The sequence below is a fragment of the Buteo buteo genome, chromosome 7 (genome assembly GCF_964188355.1).
Source record: "Buteo buteo chromosome 7, bButBut1.hap1.1, whole genome shotgun sequence".
Taxonomy (NCBI): Eukaryota; Metazoa; Chordata; class Aves; order Accipitriformes; family Accipitridae; genus Buteo; species Buteo buteo.
This window is the reverse complement of record NC_134177.1, coordinates 42399693-42421421: the sequence shown is the minus strand read 5'-3', so window position 1 is coordinate 42421421 and position 21729 is coordinate 42399693. Positions and strand designations below refer to the sequence as shown.

Here is a 21729-nt window from a genome sequence, read left to right as displayed (position 1 = left end):
GGGCAGGAGGAACTATCATAGTCATAAGCTTTTCTTAGCCGATGTGTGTAAAGCACTCTACTGTGTAAAATACTGTACACATAATAAGCACACATTTATTTATTATTAACCAAGAGATTTTGACACCCATCAGAAGAAAGCTGGCACACGTCCTTCTTGCTATCTGGTGTGAGACCTCACTGTAGTTTGTGAACACATTATCATCAACAACAATGGATCTTTGCTTTTTGTTCCTACTGATCTCAACAGAAATCGAGTAAGCCACATGCAGTCATAGAAAATTATCTCACCTTTAAAGCCTGATTCTGACCCTATGAAGGCAATTTGAGTATTTCCCTTGGTGTAAACACCTTTGTGTCAAGACTGCTGGGGGGTCTGCATGTTAGAGCACAAAGCCAGTGAAATAAACTATTAAGGACTGGTCCCTGGGATTGAAATGCTTTTAATATAAAAGACTCCACGAGCTTGTCACGAAGGATGTAAAAATACAACAGCCACTCTTTTGCATGTCCGAAAAAAACCCCCCAAACCCCAATAACAACGTGTGAGGTCTCTCTACTGAGTTTCTAACAGCCTTTAAGTAACCCAAAGCTGTACTGAATTCAAGGGAAAAAAAAGTGCCATTTAATTTTAAGGTCCATTAAAAAGCAATGCTTTCCACATGTGAAAGGGCCTAGACCAGTGTGGAGAAAGACCATCTCTCTTTCTGATTTTGGTGGATGATGCAAACTGATGAACAAAGGTAAATTGTAGCTGAGGATTAGAAGCAGTCCTGTCCTGAGAGCAAGGCCTGTGATTATGGAACAGTTTCCCAAGGGAAGTGATGAAAGCCTCATCATTTGATTCAATTAAAAGCGGGCTGGAAAAAGCATCAGAGAATATATTCTGAGAACAATGTTGCACTGGCTGGTAAATCAGACAGCTTGATGGTAGATGTCTTTTGTACTTCTGAGCTCTGTTGTAATATCTTTAACTGAGTTAAAATAAAGAGTACACAAAATATATTTTAAAACATTTTTCTAATGCTAATGGAGCATGAATTCATTCAGTGCTTGTACATGTACCATAGGGGTTGTGGATTGATGCTTCGTTGCAGTGACAAAAGCAATTCTCTGGGCTCCCATTATCCACAACAGTTTTCTTAATTAAATGCAGTTTTTCAGAGGTTAAATTTAAAAATACCTCATTTCATGCTTAAAAAAGCCTTCAACAAGTTATCATAAAAATGCATCTCTGTGCAAAATACCAAACATGTGAGTCTCCTGAGAGCGAAGAAGGCACAAAAATCACACATGGTTGCTTGAAATTAGTCTCTGCACAGCTGCTTTATACTCTGTTTTTAATTATTGTAACAGCACCCACTAGCACTGCTGCAATTGAGGGTCTGTCATTATTTCTATTCTAAACATCCCTTTTCACAGGTTTAATTACCCAGCCATAAAATTTAGCTCTGTCGTAGGTAGAAATGGCTGGCAAAATCTTGGCCTGGAGAGTTTTTCAGTAAATATAGTTTGAACAGATTGGGTTGTTCTCAAATTGATGAAGAGTAGAGTAATGGAGTGAAACTTCCAACTACATTTATTGATTTTGGTGAGTTAAAAACACAGTTCTGATGTTTCTCAATAACAGCTCTTGATTTTAAAACTGTGTATTTTTCAGCCTGGTTATGCTTCTCACACATTTATGACACTTGTTGCAGTTTGGTTATGGTTCAAGCCAGTAATGATTCAGGCCAGTAATGGTTCAGGGCAAAATTGGTAGAGCTTCTCATCCCAGTTCATCACTTGTTGGGTTTTAATGTGGTTAATAGAACTTAATCACAAATAACAATACTTTGGGGACAGTACTAATTACCTCAGGCTAATGGTTGTATTGGGACACCAAACCTCCCTTGAGCAGCCAATACACAATCTGAATTCATAAGTGATTCAGGGCTTTGGCATTCTAGAAAGGGGCTGAGAGGGATGTCCTAAAAACCACTGCTTCGAGGGTAACTTCTCAGAGAGCAGCACAGGCTGTGGCTCTGAGGAAAACAAAATACTTCCCCCTTGCTGGCCAGAATGGAAGCGTTGAGATAGCAAAGGATGGGTATGGGGATGAACCATGAAATGTCCTGATACAACAAGTTACATGGGATGCTGGAGGAGTGAAGCCCTTCACTTACTCATCTTAGCCGTCCCCAGGGAAATGCTTCTAGTTTGTGATAAACATCATATTCTGAATCGAATGCTCTTATTTAATTTCTCACCTCTGTGAATTCATCTATGTTTACTTTTTTTTCCAATGTCTCTATGATTTCCAGCTTCCTGTCACAGACTGCTAGTAAAAAATGAAGGGATACTGGTTTAGAAAGCAAACAGTTGTGGTTTAGCATATTGTACACATTTTTTTGCACACTGTATGTTACATTAACTTTCTTCTCATGCTGGATTACATTTATTTGAGGTTATCCTACACAGTAGCTGAAGCATCTGACTGTATAGAGGCTACCTAAATCTGATTCTTACATATTTCTCTTGCTGAGAATCTGCACTTACGTATTCAGAACTGTATGGTCATATTTATTCTTGACATATGTTGGTGCAAATTGCAATGACTTTAACGGTACTTACAACTAATTATGCGAGGGAAGAAATTATTTTTTATTTAACAAGCAGATAAAACTGCCTTAAAATTCTGGGGACATGGATTCTGCTTTGCAAGAGTGGAATCTGAAAATCATAGTAATTTTCCCAAGAAGATCTGTGGGAATATTTTTACTGATGACAGTATTCAAAACTATCTTTTGGTCAGCTTCTGGGCTGCTATAATGGAACTGAGAAGATATGTCAAATGTCTACATAGATTTCTGAATGAGGTCTTTGAGCACAGACATACTATTTCTGTCAGGATTATTTTTCTGTTCTTTCTTCTACAATATATCAGGAGTAATGAGAAAATTCACCATAGAATGCATTTCTCTCTTGTTGGTTAAGACATTCCTAAACTGTACATTATCTTTATTAAACTATAAAACAAAGCTTAATGTTCTGTTAGTGTATACTGGATGCTATTAAATGAAATAAATTAAGAAATGGAGCCACACTGTTAGTGAAATATGACATAAAGCACCTCCAGCATCTGGAGAGCAAGGATCTGGACAGAAACTTTCTTCTCAATCTCACGTCCCAGTATCTGTCCACACTTGAGAACCACAGCCACCACAGCAGGAGCACAAGGGCTGCGTTTGGCATTCTCACAGCGTACTACCAATATAGGATGATTACTCAGAGGAACAATTCTGTAATACAGAAAGGGCTGAGCAAGGGCAGGCTCTAGACAGAGGTGACTCCAGCAGCAAGCAGAAATGCACTCTCGAGGTTCCCTGCTTATCATCCTATCCTCCAGCAAAGGCAGATTCGTTATTATTGATGATTATTACAGGCTCTTGATGTAAAGGGCTGGCAGCAGGCTGTATGTTGCCACTTCAATGTTCCTGGCTCTATCTAGTCAATTATCATTATTCGAGGAGGTCAAGTGTAAGGTATATAAAGTGGACAGGAATTATGTAAATCTGTCTGTGCTGATTGCTCTGGTACAGAGGGAGGCCCTTGTGCTATGTGTCACTGGCATGCCAGGGACTGGCAAAGGGAACAGCTAGACAAGATGGGCTATTTGTTGGAGTGCAGGGTAAGCTTCAGCATTTCCCCTGAAACTATAAGAAATAACAACACTGTCAGACTTTAATTTTGTTGATCCTACCTTTCCTCCACACCTCCCAGTACGCCAAGCTGCCCATGGGGTTTCCAAGACCTCCCATGTGATGAACACCATCTGATAGGGCAGGTGAAGGAGGAGGTTGTTGTTACACTGATTCTTAAAAACAGTGATAAGCACATGGCAATGCCTGGCTAGTGCAGGATGTAAGTGGAAAGCGCCTGCATCTGATCTTTTTATCTCTCTGAAAGATTTTTTAAACTTCTTTTCATTCTTTTCAAGATCATATTAATGAATCACATGGTGGTTCAGTCTCTTTCCAATCTGTCTGAAGATTTGTGGTGCATATCCTAGCTGGTGTAACTACCCTTAGAGAGTCTTTCTCTATTATCAAATCCATTTGCTGTTTGCTCACAGTTTGCATCAGAATTCAGACCACAGAAATAAAACTAAAGGAGACACATCGAAAACTTACCTTTTCTCACATCTATGGGAGCAGAAGCAATGACATCTGGAAAAGACCTCAGGGCACTCTGAACCTACAAATCAAGGTAATAATAATCAAAGGCCTGTTTCGTGCCTACAACGGTAGGCAATTACTAAAATAAATCACCCAGGACAATCAGTTGTACGGGCCAGCCATGCTTCTTACCACACATAGGTGGGCCCTGTTAAATGTAGACCTTGTCTATGTTGTGCTGTGTGTAACCACAGCCCAATTTCCTAGGGGCCTTGTGTGTCTTGTAAGAAAGATGCTTGGGCCAAGAGATGTATGACAATTACTGCAAATCGCATCTTTTATGAGCTGCAGTATCAATTTGTATGAGTCCCAGGGGTAGAAAGAAGATTTAATGGAGGCCACAGAAGAGCAAGGGTGGCTGCCCCAGACCGTTTTAAGGGGATTCTGAGGGATAATCAGCTGCAGAGAAGGACATCCAGTGATGAGGTACAGATCCAACAACCTCAGGAGTATCTGAGTACCTTAGGGGGCATTTAGCTTCCCAGGACCTCTGTGAAGAACGCATTGCAATCCTTCCACGTGCTCGTGGGGAATCAGGGCTTGGTGAGGCTAAGTGGTAGACAGCGACCTGCACCCTGACCCTAAGGGATGTCAGAGCCATTACCCATCCTTGTGCTCCACGCTGCCATGCCAGGGCAGATGACACTACCATGATCTTCTTTTTCCTCCTATCTGGAACAAGCATAGCAGTGTGTTAACAAGGATCTTGCCTAGTTACCAGTGCAACCGGTATTCTGCCACTGACATCCACTGTCCACTCTTTGAACTGAATTGCCAGCGCCTCCTTTCTCATCTCTTTCACCTGAGACTTCATATTGTCCACCTGCTCCCTGTCCTTACGTTTGTTCTTTGCCTCCACCTTCATCCTGGCCAGCCTGCAGGACATGGGAATATGGTTTAGAAAGATACCATCATAAACACATTTAAGATATATAACAGATTAAGCCTACCCTGAAGAACAAAAGGAAAGGAAATAACTTCTTACTGAAATTCTTGTCCTTCTAGTACAAGCAGATTTTTTTCCAAAGAAATACTTGATGTTTGAGGCACAAAATTATTAGTGTGACTACTGGACTAGATATTAGTAATCTGCTTTTCAGAAGGAAGCTCCAAGGAGGTGAGAGTATTTATATTCTGACATGTATCATCTCCTGAAATCTAGTGTAACTATGAATCTGAAGAAATAACCTCTGAGTGTCAGATATGTGCTTGTGGACAGAGCCTCTTGTAGAGTACGCGGTAGACATTTAAGGAAAAATCATCTGTACATCTCTCCTAGTTTGTGTAGTTTCAACAGTGATAAATTTTACCTTCACATTTATAGTAGTATTAATCATTTATTGTGTAGATGTCCTTCAATTTCCTTTCAATTTTAGCAGGAAGAGAGTTGCCTAATTTTGCTACACTTGATTTACCAACAAAATTGCATCACTATGCATTTGTCTCAAAGCCTAAGTACCATTTCACATAAGCACTTCACTGGCAAAGAACAATGTTCAATGAAATTTCTTAAGCAGTCTCACACAATAAAGTCCTTACTGCCTCAGGACAGGGATAATACACCAACCTCTCCGTCATTTTGAACACATGGCGTTTGCAAGCTTGGACTAAAAGTACCACTCTTTCTTCTTCCTTCCATTTTCTTTGCTTCTCTAATCACCCAGCCATGTTTTTCCCAATCCTCCATTTTGCACAACAGAACAACTGAATCAAATTGATCCTGTAGAACTCATCTGATTTGGTTTTGACTTTGTTCATTTATGAAACGGAAAAGAAAAAAAAAGCCCTTAGGAAGTTCAAAACACTTAGAGCCAAAGGATCAGTTCATATGGGGAGCACAGTTCCTGCTCACGGGGGCTGCTGGAATTGTCTGCATTGAGACAGCTGCCCTGCTCACCTCTGCGGCTCTCCCTTACACCCTCTTTTGTATTGCTCCTCTTTTGTACCTGAGAACACGCTAGTCCAGAAACTATATTTTAACTAACGATTTCTGCTCGCTTCTTCCCCCTGTTTCACACATTGTGAAGGTGGGCTCATCCTGTCCCTGCTCTCTTCTGTTGCTATGGGGTCATCCTAGACATTATAAACCAATGATACTTTCTTTAATGAATAGAAAGGCCTGTTCAACACGTTACACCAATACATTTTGATCACAGTCAGTTTTATCACTAGGTACTTGTTCTTCATGGCCACTTACCACAGAAGTTTTTTAATGAATAACTGGGTTCCTTAATCGGTCATGGGCCTTGCACAAGTGCTTGCTGAGGCAGTTCAGCCACCGGCACTTTGATAGCAAGGGAAGGGTAAAACAATTTTCTATCTTCTGACTCCTTCACAAACACAGCAAAAAGCAGGTATGTAGCAGGTATCAAGCTAAACGGACTAACAGATTTTTCTCCAATATATGCTACAGACAGAAAGAGAAAACCAGACCATTTCTAGCTGCAGGTCCTCCTCAGGAGTGCTCTGCAAGCTGAAAGCAGAGCTAAGGCCATACTAGGAGTTGCCTCTGGTGATTAATTCGGGCAGTGCCCAGCACACGTTACAGTGCGTGCTGCACCTGCGCTGTGCTGCAGTTTTGCATTTATTTCCAGGATCCTAAAACACCAGGCAGCTGCATCCTCTGCCTGGTGTCCCTGGAGCAGGACAAAATGCTTCCTTCCTAGACAATAACGGCAAAACAGGCTATAGCAGCGTTGGGCACCCGTTTCAAAGTGAGATCATTTCAAGTATTAGACATTTCCAGAAGAGATGAGATGGCAGTGAGGGTGACTTGTCCCTGCGGAATGAAACATGTTTCTTCAGGAAGACAGCCGCCTAACTCCCACACAAGGATGGGTGACTCAGACGGAAGGACTACCATTCCTGGACAAATAAAGTCTCTGTTTCAGGTATCAATCCATTTGGATGAGGAATTTCTCCCATCTGTTCTCCTGCATGCCTTGACTCCCGGTCAGGTGGCAGTTAAGGAGAGACCGGAGGAAGCCTGAGAGAGCTCTCTGAGGACTGGTAAGCTTTAGGTAAGAACCTGTGGTGAAATCCTGCCTTTCCTGAAGGTAATGTCAAGGCTCCTGGGAGATTCATTGGGGCCAGAATTCCACTCCTCATCTTTCTGGTGCTTATATGAGAGATTTTGAGCACAGACTGGCATCTCTCTTGTAACATTTTTTTCCTGTTTAGAAAGCCAGTGACTGACGTTAGGAGCCTCAGTGCTACATGGTGTTGGTAAAATCCTCTGTGCTGCTGTGGTTTAAGAATCCTATGCAAATCCCACAATACAGCCATCACAAATATGTAAATCCTGAGCTGCTCTGAATGCAAATCCCATGATACTACTACCAGCGGATATGCAAAACCTGCTACAGCTATGGCTACATAAACCCCCGTGGCAGAGCTGTCTACAGAGAGATTGATTTCTACAAGTCTTGATAGTCACTTCCTTTGCATCAGGTCTCATAGCTACAAATTGAGAACCTGTCTCCAAATGTAAACATGGACTTAACAACCAAGGCCAAGATAACAAGTCACTGGTAGCCAACACTTTGCATTCTACAGGCAAATCTGACCTCTCCAGAAATAAACTCTGATTCACAATTAAAGCTAAGAGTATTTTAGCAGGAAAAAAACCCCAAACCCCAAACCAAACAAAAACCCCAACCCAAAACCCCAGGAAATTTTATGTATTTTAATTCAATTTCTTTTGCAAAATAAAAATGATATATGGTTCTGAACTTCCTGCATCCAGGTGTCCTTCTGTGAAGCAATATGAATGGTGAAACAGTCCCCAAAACAAAGGTGTGGCAAGGCTGGCATCCTAAACATTCCCCCAGAACAGTCTGTGCTTGAGTGAAAGCTCACTGAAAAAGAAGATGTTTCCCCAGATCATTTGTTTCAGTGGACTGGCATTTAAAAAATAAAAAATAAAATTGAAAATCTTTTACCAGCTCTGGTCGTACTACTGTATGTCTGCTTATGAAGAAAAACCAAAAAGCTGAGCTCTTACACACTGACCACGATCAGTCAGTTATAATTGCTTTTATCTGTGGGGAAAAAGGAGGTTAAGTGACTGTATGAAATTCACTTATCACACTGCTTTAGTTGTATTCACACAAAGCATGTTCCTTTGAACTGTAACAGTATGTGGAGTAGAAATGCAGAGAGAGAAACTCAGAGCAGTAGAGAGAGATTTAACACATTCTTTTATTCATTATAGTACCGGGAACTTCAATTATCTTCATTTGGAATTTATGCATAAGACATGTCAACATTTTACTTCCCTAATTCCTGACACTGAAACCCTGAAACCAATTTTCAAGCTGTATGTACTATTTATGCAAATAGAAGAGACAGCCATTCAAATAGAAGTCATTATTCTACAAACACAGATATAGTATAAAGTGATCTAGTAGTGAATGAGTAATTTTGACATAATTCACAATCACCTCTGGGCCATCTATAGACACAAATGTTCACTTCTATATTTTTCTGAATACAGCAATGAAAATGAAAGCATTATTGTTCACCTAATGCACTCACATTCTAACCTTAGCATATTGTAAGATGTCATGGAACCCCCTTCCAATATTCAATAAATATTACACTGAAGCACTACACAAAGTGCCTACACTTGCCTACACAAAGGTAGGCAAAGCATCATATTACACTGAAATACACCCCAGAAATAAGCAACATAATAAAATACAAACCAGTTTCTACTTTAAAGGGAAAAAAGAATCTGAACGGAAAGCCTAAGTAAAAATTCTAGGAGAAGAAGTTTCTACAATGTGCCAGGACAATATTATTGTTGGTTTGGTCAAGAGAAACCATCCTGAAGGAGGAAAAAAAGGTTTATTTTTATTACGTTTGGAAGAATATAGAAGAAATTATCTGAAGATTCTATAGACCTTTGATACTAACAGCTGTCCTAAAGAACTGCTGTCACTAACCTAGACCGGTTTGAAAGCAGTTTGCATTTCACATATGTAATTAAGATAGAGTCTCAAGAGGAATTATATACTTGTGAAGGGCAGAATATGCCTTAAACAGGAATAACTAGTGTTTCATTTTGTGTGACATGGTCTGGCATTTGTCTTGCTTCTCAAGTTTTTATGAGAGACAACTACCATCTCTGGCACTGTACTCCACAAGGTTCATTTTGTTTGACACTTTGCCAGCCAGGCTGCAGTCACACCATTCCTTTCGTAAAACAGAGACCAAGACACCAGCTCTGGTCTTGTGACCAGCCACACTTCGAACTCTCTCACCTCTCTGATGTTGTACCTGGCATCTCAGTTTTTAGCTCCTCTGTGACCATCTTCATTCCTCTCAGGTATGGGCTTGGTTTTGTAGAAATACTATACTGAGGATTATGTCTCATCAGATATTCTCCAAGAAAACAAATTGGATTAAATTTGGTTGGTTCTTTGTCTGGTGCAAGCACATTCTTTCTTTCCACTTCCATTAACAGTTTTTCCATTCCTGGGATTAATGTAGGTAGGAGTTTGTCAAGCAAATAGATGCGTGTATCTAGTGACTCTTTCTCTTCACTGAACCACTCTTGGGACAGCCAGTCATGGGGTTCCCTCTTCTTTACCTTTTCTTCTTTTGCCTTTTGTGCACGAATCATCTTCACCTTTGTCTCCTGCAGACTCAGACACCTCTGCTGTACTTTTTCATAAAACCACTCTTTCCACAGAGCATAATTATTAAGACATGGCAGCTCATCATTCCCCTGGTTTCTCTTCATTTCTGTGGCAGTCATATTCTTACCTCCAAGTTTGGGATGTTTTAGATCTGCAGTTTGGGCTGCTGCTTCTGGCTGAGCAGCCATACTTCAATCACTGTGACACAGAACAAAAGCAGCATGTTATATAATGCCAAAAGATGCAGCAGTGTCCTAGCAGATGACACAGGAAGAAAGTCTATTGTTAGGAATTAACTAATATTCTTTTTCTATGTTCCTTTTTATTCTGTTACTGCTGCTTTGTACTCTTATAAAAATACAGCCCCTTTACTTCAAAGATCAGTAAATGATTTATAAAGATTAATTATGTATCACAACAGCCCGTGGAGACAGAGCAACTAAATAAGTGTGTTCCTTTCTTACAGGAGAAGAAACTGAGACACAGAAGAGAAGTGATTAATTCCAGGTCACTTAGACACTCAGAAACCAAGCGGTGAACAGTGCTCGGAAGTCTTGTCCCCCAGTTCTAACCAGTGGATTCCTCTTACTCCTAGTATCATTATTTCTGTTTAGGCTTCACTCCATGCCTCCAGGAAATCCAGTGGATATGGGACAAAGGAAGCAAGTAATGGAAAATACCAGATGCCTAGGAGCAAGATTCCTCTACATGCCACCTTCTGCTTCATCTTTTCTGTAGCTGTGAAAAACAGTAGGAGGCTTGTCCCATAGACTACTGTATTTCAACTTCAGCAATTATTTTTTCCTCTGGACATTTTGTTAAGGTAACGGGGACACAGGTGTATGGATCAGCAGAGCTCCTACAGGAAGGGAAACTCTATACCATGAACTCTGTAATTAAGCTGTTCACAAGCACTTAATCTTGTAGATTACTCTGTAAAAGACAGACCTACAGAGAGTTGCAGATACCTCCCTTTACAATTTCCCAAACTCTCCTGTTTTCTTCTCAAAATGTTCATTCTGTGAAATGTCAGGAAGAAACTGAGTTGCTCACAAGGCACAATTTGAAAACTATTGCTGTATGTCTCCACACATAACTGTCTGCATTTGTAATGGGATTTACACATACAGGACAGAGCAGAATGTTGTCTAACTACCTGATTCAAAGCATGAAAAATCACCAGCATGCTGCAAAAAACCCAGCTCAGTGTTAAACAACAGCAAGGGAAAGATGATATTAATAGTGAGCCTAACATCTTTCCAAATCAAAGATGAAACTCCACTCTGAACTTGCTGCCACACTATCCTTTCCAAGCTCTCATTTAAAAGTGCTTTTCGCTAAGGCCTTTCAGTATCCATAGCAATACCATTGCTTTTGATATGTTTTGCTCTTCATTTTTAAGCATTTGTAGCTGTTCTGAAGAGAGTTCAGCCTTCCAGGAAATGCATAAATGTGATCTACAGCCCTCCTGGCACACAAATGTAATTACTAATATGTTGACCTTCTGGTTCATTACCATTGTTTGAGTCCAAATACTGCTTGGATAGGTAGGATGCTTCACAGCACTAAATTTCTATGTTTTCTCAATGGGCTTGTTGGCATCATCTTATGATTTGTTTTCAAAGATGATTACCTGCTGGGGAGTGAGACGAATTTATGGATCAAGTTGCCTGCCTGACCCATGCAGAGGGTTTTAAGATGGTAGCTGGTTTTGCCACTGAAGGACATGAGCTGTAAAGGAGTCCAGATTAATAACGGTAGAAAGGGAAACCTGTCAACCCTGTCAAATTGTTCCTTGCTTAGGTGAGTTTCTTTCAATAAGCTGTAAAACCAGACTCTTTCTGGTTCAAAGCAGGGTGTTAACCAAATGTTCTGGTCACATTCCAAATCAGCTGGTTTTGTCATGCCAAAATAAATTGTTCTTGCAGTCTCAAATACTTATATTATTTTTTAACATCCTTTATGAAACCGCTCTGCAGTTTCTGTGCAATGTTAAAGTGACAACTGCACTCTGCTTTATGAGGTGGCTGATTCTGAATAATGATGAATATATTTTCTACACTGCTCTCAACCATTTGTTAGGATGAGTTTGAGGATCGGTAAATGTTTATAAAGTACCTCTATGTCTCTGGATAAAACAAAGCAAAACAAAACAAAAACTAAGCGCGACTGTTCTATCTCAATTCCATGGCATTCGCGTAACTCCACAAACAGAAGCAGAGCATAGAGAACTATGCCCGCTGCTTTAATGCAGGACAGATAAAGAAGAAGAGGGTATGGAAGAACATACAAACAGCAAATAACTGTTAAAATAAACAGCAAAGGAATGCTAGAATCAGACCCTGAAACTGGGAATTTGTGGAGAATTACAGGGACACACCTCCAGTTTGTATAAGACACCAGTGGCTCATAAACTTCAGTGCTGATTTACATTAGCTGAGAATTTGGCACATAATATATAGAGCTCTTGCGGCCTATGACATTCCCAAGTGGAAGCTTGATTGTCCAAATAATGGTAAGCATGGTGCACAGAGACAAGCTTTAGAAACACCCAGGAAATTTGAAATGTGATATAAAGTTTCCTGTAAGCCTTTGTCCAAGCTGAAGGCAAGACAAGCTTTTCATTATTTAGTAGGATGCCACTTTCCTGGCTCCTTTTCTGCGAGAGAAATATTCTTGCTGGAATCCCTGCAGGTACAAAAAGATTATTCCTCTGTTTTCTGTACAAAACCCAAATCTGCTCATAAATAAGATTTTTATGGTTCCATTGTTACTCTGTTAGGGGATTTTGATGGGTGGGATAGGGTCAGGAAAGACTAAAGTTTGTCTGAGTAAATATTTTGGAGATGTTTGAGTTACAAAAGTCTTTTCAAAAAGAGAGTCCAACCTCCTTGACACTCTATTGCTCAGAAATAGGTTTGCCTTTCCCTGATGTGCTTCATAGAGCATGTTTGTCTCACCAATCACAAAAAGCCCAATACCCTTTTCATACATGATCTTCTTTTCAATACAATTAAATTTAAAAAAGTCTTTCGCTTTTGCTTTCTGAAGCTCTGAAGAACTGTTTTTCTTACCTTTGGAGCAGGTATCAAAACAGATGTCATTTGTCCTGCTTTCAAAGTGGCTTTGCAAATGAATAGGAGTTTAATATATGCCCATCTGTTCTCAACCATTAAAAATCTTAAAGTGAATTAGGGATTTCTCAGACCTGCTGTGGAGCCGGGCTGTGAGTTTTACTCCTCTGTGTATTTGCAGTTGCTAAGCAATAATCCCAAAGGTTGCTATGTCTCTTCCCCGACTCGGAATTGCTGTAGGTTGTCTTTTGGCTTTGGCAGCCCAACAGACTCTTCTCTACTGAACTTAGATCATTGCATCACATGACTGAAAATAAAATAAAATAAAAAAGACTATGAATAGCAACAGACAACATTAAGGGCACAAATAGTCAGAGAGAGAATCCACAGGTGCCCAGCGACACGAGGTTTACCTTCAGATTCAAGGTTCACAAACTCCAGAACTGTCGCAAGTCCATTACCAGCTGAACTGAGGACTGTATTAACCAGATGTGAGAATCTGAGAGATAAAAAAATTAAATACAAACTCAATTTAAACATTTCCAGGCTCTTGTTTTTGTAAAGAACTGTGTCGCTTTGAAGCAGCCTTGCAGGAAAGGCATGTACAGCACTAATAAAGGGGGAGTTTATAGTGCCGTTTTCTTAGACTGCCTTTAAACCTGAATCTAAAGGAATGTGATGAATCACCTTTAATAACTTCTCCTATATTCTTGAAAAGTAATATGCAACACAGGGAAAGGAGAAGGGAAATGCCAAAAACATCTATGACAGCCATTCTGCACTCATTTATACTAATGTAAATCAGGTGCCTGTTCAGTGATTTCCTTGGTGTGATGCAGGACTTCCAGCTGAGAAATTTATGGCAATTTCTGCCAGGAAACAAGGTTTATCTAATGCTGTTTTTCCTTTGTATTTTGCACTGGAAGAAGCATGATCTTTGGACTGCCTACCTGCAGGAAAACTGAACTGTGACTTTATCTATGGTGTATGTCATTGGAACAGCTGCACAGTACCCTACCCTCTAGCAAAGTATTACTCTCCATTTTATGGGACAGCTGACCTTGTTACAAAACTTGAAATGATGAGGTTTAATATAAATAACAAATTTTTTCCAAAATCTGATACAGTTACCATCAGTCACATTTGTTCTCTAGGAACTCCGGAGTTTTAATTGCAGAATCAAAAATTTCATTCTCTGTCCACTTGTTATTTATTACAGAAACCACAACACCAAGGTAAATAATTATTAATTTGTAAAACTCTGGAACTGGAAGTAGCTCTAAGTGACATGCACCCGGAGCCACAACATACACCCAGTACAACATTTATGCTGCCCTTAAAAAAAAAGGTTTAGTTTTGTTCCTAAGACCTGCCATACAAGTTACAAATTGTGCATGTTGTGTACGGGTTTTTTACAAGGAGGAAATTTGCTCAGAAATTACAATAACAATTGTACGTTAGTGAACAGTCAAAAGCCCCAGTTTTTATTTTATTTTCATACTGTCTTCTGGAAAGTAGGACACTATAGAAACTCCTGGTGTTTGTACCTGACAATGTTTATTTTCTTCTATGACTCCTGTACATATTTCAGAAAAATTTGTATGGTTGCAACTTCTATACATACCTTTGGCCATCTGTGCTGTCTCTCTGAAAAAATGTTTCTTCTGGACACTCTCAATACTACTGGAACACCAAGCTTACCAGTGTAGTAGTAATATGCCATAGAAACTACAATATTGACTTGATTTTAGAATTCAGTATTTGCTTGCAGAGAGGAAATACAGCACAAAACCCCCACAAAACACATATAAGTCAACTCTCATGTGAAAAATACGCTGCAATAAAATATAATTTCTTCACTATTCATTTGAAAAAACATATCAGAAGGAAATATGCTCATTGCAGTGTATTTCCAAGATGTGTTGAAGTATAGTATCAATTATGTCAATAAAATGAAGCAGAAAATTAGTGCACAGGAATAATTTAAAATGAAGCTTTAAACTGGATTGTGCACTTTTTTCCTCAAAGCAGTTTGCACGTGATTAACTCCTGTTATCTCTTCTCCCAGGTGGGCTTGATTTTTCCCCTTTGCAATTCAGGATTCTGTTGCTATTATGATTAACTTATAAAACTTTATCTTTTTCCGTATGAAACATAAATTAGAAAAATACTCTCCCTTTTCCTACAGTGATTTTTTAACCCCCAAACAAGAGCATACAAATAGAACTTGGAAGGAAGGATCAAAATGGCTCTATTTTTATTTTTCTGGAAGTGGAATCCCGTGGGTTAAGCAAACCTTTAATCGCACCCTATTTAACTTGGCCGTTATCCCTTAATGTTTTTGCTAAGCAAAGTGTATCCTTTTATTATGCCATCAAATACTTGCACTGTTGACAAAATAATGGGCTGAATATGTCATCACAGATGTTTTGCTGGAATTGCCTCTTCTATCTTTTTTTGTTTTTCTATGTAAGATACATTTTGGGAGCACTCTGTTGCCTTTTGCAGCTGATGCCAAGACTATGCAATAAGAGCCCTGACATGTAGTAATAATAAGTTGTGTCAGCCAGAGAAATGTTTGCAGTGTATTAAAGAAAAGAGTCAGTTTTGGAAATGCATACAAAACCAGCTCATGTGTAGCTTCACATCCTTTAAATGATATATTGGGCTAAAGCTGCAGGTGCTGACCGCAGTCCTTTCAGCACAGGAGAATAAGGCCGCAGGCTTCCAGTCTCTTTTTTGTACCAACCATGATGCTGTGACCACAGGCTGCCCTCTAATTGCTCTTTTCAATCAGAATACATCTGCCTTATAGCTTCCTCCTCCACATTTAAATTCTGCTGCTAAAAAACATTGCACATGCAAATTATACCTTTCTAATGGCTCAGAGAACCATTGCAATCTGTGATTATTGTAGTTAATAACTGATATGTTGGACCTTTAGCTAACTGTAGATAGCAACTCCATTATTTACTTGTGGGGTAAATGTTTTCAAAAAGTGTTTGCTGTTCAAATACCCGGAAGAGTTACAGGATATATGAAAATGTCACAAAAGTCTATTTTGGAAGCTGGTTTAAATAATAATTTCTTGATAGTAATCCCTGCACGACTGTTGCTCAAAATCCAGAATGACACACCAGTCCCAGATGAGGGAACTGCTAGAATACTCTGGGAACTTGTAGTCTTCCACCTAGCCTCTGTATCAATGCAGGTGAATCTGAACAGAAGCTACATGTCTCGAAGCAGCCCTATAGTTGCAGGAATCCATTTGCATGAAACAAACCAACCTAGATATTATACTTTAGAGAAAGGTGAATAGCGTTAAGATTCCTGTCATATGCCAGAGAAGAAAAAACTTTCCCATCCTCAAATGTGACTCCTGCCTCCACTGAAAATCATGACAAAAAGTTTACAGCAGTATGGCCTTGTATCTGGCTACCACCTCAACACAGTGGTTGGTAATCACAAAGAATCTCTTTCTGCTAAGCTTCATGATGCTTTGTATAACCAATAGGTAGCCAAGCACTTCAGTTCATCTTTCTTATGTTCCCAAAACCTTCTCCGAGGGACTACAAAGTGATGCAGGATCATTTTTACCTGAAAGAAAGAAATGCTTTGCCAGGAGACAAAGCACTTCTTCAGTTTCACAGAAAATAAGACAGAAAAATGTAGTTAGGAGAACCAATACCATATTTGAGTAAAATATAACAAAAAGCATCTACAATGAATATAGCAGCAAACCTAAATAATCTTTAAAATTATTGAAAACAAAAAGGTTCCCATGTGCTCCATTATACTGCTGATCCACGACAGTTTTAGTTAACGTTTTACTGCTGTTCTTTCCTGAACTGGGTACAAACTAAATAAAAAGGTGACTAATATGGTCTGAGAAATATACTTTATGCAGTTTAGTTATATAGCTGGAACAAGTAGCAAATATTGATAGGAAAGAAGTTCTGCTGAAATTTCAGCTAGAGCTTTTTTCAGTAGCCACACCTAACAGCCTTACTGGTCTAGCTATGTCATTTGAAAGTGTGAAAAAATCTGGCACGTGCAACTCACAAGCACAGAGCAGTCCTTTTTCTCCCCAAACTTGCAGCTTGCTTTATCTATAAGGGCAAAAGGATGTCTGTATTTGGAATAGTCTTTGCCAGTCTGTATCTACTGTACAGATACACCAAAACCACGTGTATTGCAGATTTGCCCACAGAGCAGATAAGGCATTTAATATATAAATGGGAGGGACCGGACAAGAGGCTGCTCAGAAAAAGATACTGTTTTATTGGGAAGCTGTGGAATATGCAGAACTTGGGGAATACTAATTTTGAAGGGGTCTGGAAGGCATTTTCTTGACCTCTATGCCATAAATCAGAGTGCGCTGCTAGCACACTTCCCATAAATACTGTGTTTCAAAATAACAACATGATGGCTGTAAAACGCAGGACAATGACTCTTTGTTTACCTATGGGTTTTGCTTATTCTCCCCATGTGCTCGGATCCCACTGGGGGCTCTTTTGGACTCTTTCATGTTCAGGACCCTGGCTTGCTGTGCAGTGTGCTCTGTAGGCTCAACTTTAGTCCCGCTTAGGGAGCCTGTCCTTCCTCCTCCCTTGTCCACGAGGAGGCAAAATGCCTCATTAGCGAGCCTGACTTCTTCATTGCAGCAAAGCCCAGCTACCAGAGCCTCCTTGCTAATTATTTTGCCTGCAGGACACTGGGGAATAGCCTGAAGAGCTGCCCCATGGCTCCTCTGGTGCTTAGATCTACAGGGGCAAAAGAGTCTCGTACAGTCCTGTCAGTCTGAGTGGCAGATGAAAGCAATATGGACCAAGTGCTCAAAAGGAATCAATGGGTTAATATACACTCTTGACTTCTAAAGAAGAGTTTGCTCTGTTTAATACTTAGACTGGCTTCTGTTTACCGTACGTAGTGTTGTCATTAGATGCCCAAGACATTTCTCGATCCTAATTACCTCCTTGTCAAAATTCCCACGGATTTGGTAGCACCAGGCTGAAACTGCAAAACAAATGAAGCTTAATAGTATTTGGCCCTTTGTCTCAGAACCCAAACCGTCAAGCAGTATTGCATTCTGGGGATGTTTGAATGCTTTAAACACCATGTATACTTATAGTTTTTTAGTGTTTGGGCTTGTGCATTGATGTATAAATAGGTGTTATATGCTGTTTTCATTGCAGAAAGAGTTACTATTGCCCCCTAACCGAAGGAAAAGCTACAGTACGTGAGCATTAAGGCCAAGGCTCACTGAGTACAGTGCCATACGCATTGTTACGGCTCCCAGCAGGATGGGATTCCAAAAACCCCATCCCTTTCGCACACCAGAGTGCCCTGCCAGGAGGGACACTCTGCGTGGCCGCAGCCAAGCTGGCACACATAACTATAACTCATCTCTCGGGCTGAGAGGCCGTCGAGGGAATGACGAGACAGCCCCTTACACACACACACACACACGCCAGGCCCACGAGCCGTGGGCGCTGCCAGCCTGCCTCGCAGGGGCCGGGCGGGAGCCAGGCGGCGCGGCAGGGGTTAACCCTCCGCGGCGGCCCGGGGGGCGGCGCCGCGCTGACAGGTGGCGCATGCGCCCTGGCGCCTTATTGTGCCCGGCCGGCCCAGCCCCAGCGCGCCTCAGTCGGCGAGAGGCCGTTGGCGCGTGTGGAGCTGCTGCCCCCTGCGGCCGGCGCCGCGCCACCTCCGCTTCCCTCCCCGCCCTCCCGCCGCCGGTACTCGCTATGGAGTAAGGCCCCCCCCCCCCCCAACACCGCGCTCGGCCGGACGGAGGGGGCCTCCGCCGCGCCTCGATGGCTCTGGTCACGGTGCAGCGCTCGCCTACCCCCAGCGCCACCTCCAGCCCCTGCGCCTCGGTGAGTCCGACCGTCAGGCGCCCGCCCGGCGCTGAGGGGAGCGCGGCGGTTGGTGGCCGTTAGGGTCCGGCGCGCGGCGGTGCGCATGCGCGCGCCAGACCGCTCGCTTACCCCCCCCACCCCCCCCCTAACCCCCCCCCCCCCCCGCCCTCCTTCCCGCCGGTCGCCGGGCCCTGACAGCTCCGTGTGGGCAGCGGCGGGCGGGCCGGGGCCGCTGAGGTGGGCGGCCGCTGCCTTCGGTCCCTGAAAACGGGGTCAGACAGCCCTGCGGGGCCCTCGCGTCGCTGTGGCCTGGTGACAAGCGAGGGGAGAGGCGGGGGTCCTGGGTGCCCCTCGGCAGGCCCGGGTTTGGGGGGGTGTGGGGGGGGGAAGCCGGTGGGGCTCAGCGCTCCCAGCCCTCAGGCTGCTGAGGGGACTCTGGGGCACCTCAGCCCGAGTGGTTCCCGCAGGGTCCTGGGCAGAGCCAGCCGCGATGCTGAGCCCCTGTGTAAAGGTGCTGCTGCCCCATCTGTAGCGCGGAGCTGTCTAAATAAAGCAGGCTGGTTGAATTTTGTTTTCATTGTATGTGGTGGGAGAGAGGCGGGAAGCGTGCGTGGAAGCAAACTGACATTGTTCGGGCTACTGCTGTTGTAAAATGATTTAATCTGACAGTACCCTCTGGGTATCTCCAGTACGTGGTCCTTCCTTTGCGAAGAGCTAAGATTTTATTTATTTATTTATTTATTTTTCCTTTTTTTGAATGTTGCACATAATCTTCAAGAGACTGTGTCAAGCCCAAGACAGATACAGAAAGGTCAGATTTCAAATCTCTGGGTGAGCTGTGCAGAATGAGCAGATGTTCTCATTGCTGCCCTGAATCAGGAAGTGAGGCAGTCAGCGCTAAAGACTTCTTGCTTTCCATGCTCTTTAAACTTGGTACGGGCTGTTGTTTTAGTACTTCTGTATTGTAAATTCTTGTTAACCCCTTAAACTGCTACCTACCGATTATGTGTCTTGTTTCTAATAAAACTAAGGATGAGAATGAAAACAGTGAGCTTGCTTGCACTTTCTGTATGCTTAGTTCTCAGTTAGCTTTTTTCCTTAAAAAACCTCATGCGTTGTCACACTGGTGCTATGTCTGGTTTGCAGATGTTCTGGGGGGGAAGCGTTGAAATCCCAGTTGCTTCTGTCGTGGGGGGGGGATGAAAAAGCCAACTACTCTGAAAATATTTCTTGCTGCATTAGGTAACCTCTTCTGAAACTAGACCAGTTACTTGACAGGTCCTGCCTGCCCTGACAGCATTTTAGCTGTCAGAACACCTTTTTTTTTTTTTTTTTTTTTTTTTTCCCCTCCCCTCCCCTCTTTCATTCCCATGTCTCTCCTAAGGTATGTTTATTTAGCAACACAGATTAATTTTGCTTATATTTCTCTGCTATAAATATTAATGTGCTGCATTACTTCAGAGGTTGCTTCCCCCTTTTGACTTCTTTACCCTTTCCACTATTCCTTTTCCCATACATTTCTTGCATTTAAGCCATCTTGTGAGAATAGGTAGGTCTTTCTTGGCATCTTACTTCTTTCTCCCAGTTGGATGCATAACCCCTTCCTTTGTTAAATATTTAATATATATATGAACAATCAGTTGTATTCTGTAAGGCTTTTCCATTTGGAACAGCCAGGCTGTTTTCCAACCAATTAAATTAAATTGAAACTGTACTGATTTGTGAACACTACTTAGTTTTTAAATATATAAACAACTCCCTCCAAAGCCTGATAAATCCAGAGAATGCAGCTTTCAGTATATTTATGTTCTTTTTCTTCAATCTCGTAGTACGGAGGTGTATTCTGTACCAGTGGTCTTTGTAAATCCTTGGTGCCCTATGCTAAAGTAAGCGTGTGACTGTTTTCCTGCCCTGGTTTTGGTTCTCATAATTACTTCTACTTTCTCAGACTTTTTTTGCAGTCTAAAGTGGAAATGATGTTCATTACATTCTGCCCTTAACTGCTATTGTTTGAGTACTTCTGCATTTCCTGTTATAACTTCCTAACCACGCTTTAGGGTTTTGGCTGCCCTTTTGGCCTCTTGTTGGATAGCTTGGGTTGGTTGTTTCTCTTTCCTTCTGTCAGAATTTTGTTGAGCTTGTGTGTGTTCTTCCTCTGTCACAAAGTTGTCATTTCTTAATGAAAACTTTTGGTATCATTTCAGATGATGATCCTTCCTAAGCTGCTAAGAGCTTGTCAACAGCACAGTCACCGTTTTAGTCCTTAGGAAGGATTTGGTCCTGCGAGCCTTCCACACTTGCCGTTCTTATGGATCCATGTTGACTTCAGCAGGAGGACTTGATTCTTTCAGTTTTAAGTGAAACTGGTTGAAAGAATCTGTTACAAACTGATGGTAGCTTCCTTCTATATGGACGGGTAGCTCTATCTCCAAGTTACCTCTTGAAAAGAAAGCTCATCTTGCTGAATAATTTTTATGAGTAGTATAAGGGTCTAACTTGCTTCGTGAAACCCTGCTGTTTCTGAACAAAGATTATCTGGTAACTGCTGGAGCTTTGCTGTTCCAGCTTCTGGGCAAGGAAGAAGCATGTCGGTGTGCAAGCATATGGCTATGTCTAATTCTGTTTCCAGGTCACTAAGAATTTTGAGGACAGAAATGGATTCTCTTTTAAATTGCTCGATGTCTCTTTGCTTTAGAGATAAACTTCTCAGACAAGGAGAAAGGGTGAAATTGATGTCCTCAAACTGAATTTTTGCATTAAGTATGCCCTATAAACAGTTATAATTGGGTCTTATGGATTCAGGGGAATAGCTGATCTGAATCACTCTGAAATTGGATGGCTTTTATTTATAGGTTTTTATCTTGTTCTCATTGCCATGGAGCATCTCATGAGCATTCATTTCAGGGTAGTTCATGCAAAGTGTTGATTATATATTC

The 21729-nt window shown here is 41.5% G+C and overlaps 2 protein-coding genes across 2 annotated transcripts in view; one reads left to right on the top strand and one right to left on the bottom strand.

The window, feature by feature from the left end:
* EFCAB5 (EF-hand calcium binding domain 5) overlaps positions 1 to 17831 on the bottom strand; it is a 42385-nt gene extending 24554 nt beyond the window's left edge. Inside the window, exons 1-6 of the mRNA XM_075032789.1 lie at positions 13346 to 17831; positions 13067 to 13239; positions 9481 to 10056; positions 4935 to 5091; positions 4172 to 4235; positions 2249 to 2319 (exon numbers count right to left, since the gene is read on the bottom strand). Coding sequence (XP_074888890.1) covers positions 2249 to 2319; positions 4172 to 4235; positions 4935 to 5091; positions 9481 to 10046 — 858 coding nt within the window. The 5' untranslated portion in view covers positions 10047 to 10056; positions 13067 to 13239; positions 13346 to 17831. The remainder of the gene's footprint in view (positions 1 to 2248; positions 2320 to 4171; positions 4236 to 4934; positions 5092 to 9480; positions 10057 to 13066; positions 13240 to 13345) is intronic.
* Positions 17832 to 18733: 902 nt separating this feature from the next.
* The window catches only part of SSH2 (slingshot protein phosphatase 2), a 104431-nt gene continuing 101435 nt past the window's right edge, over positions 18734 to 21729 (top strand). Inside the window, exon 1 of the mRNA XM_075032778.1 lies at positions 18734 to 18811. Within this exon, the coding sequence (XP_074888879.1) occupies positions 18749 to 18811 (63 nt within the window). The 5' untranslated portion in view covers positions 18734 to 18748. The remainder of the gene's footprint in view (positions 18812 to 21729) is intronic.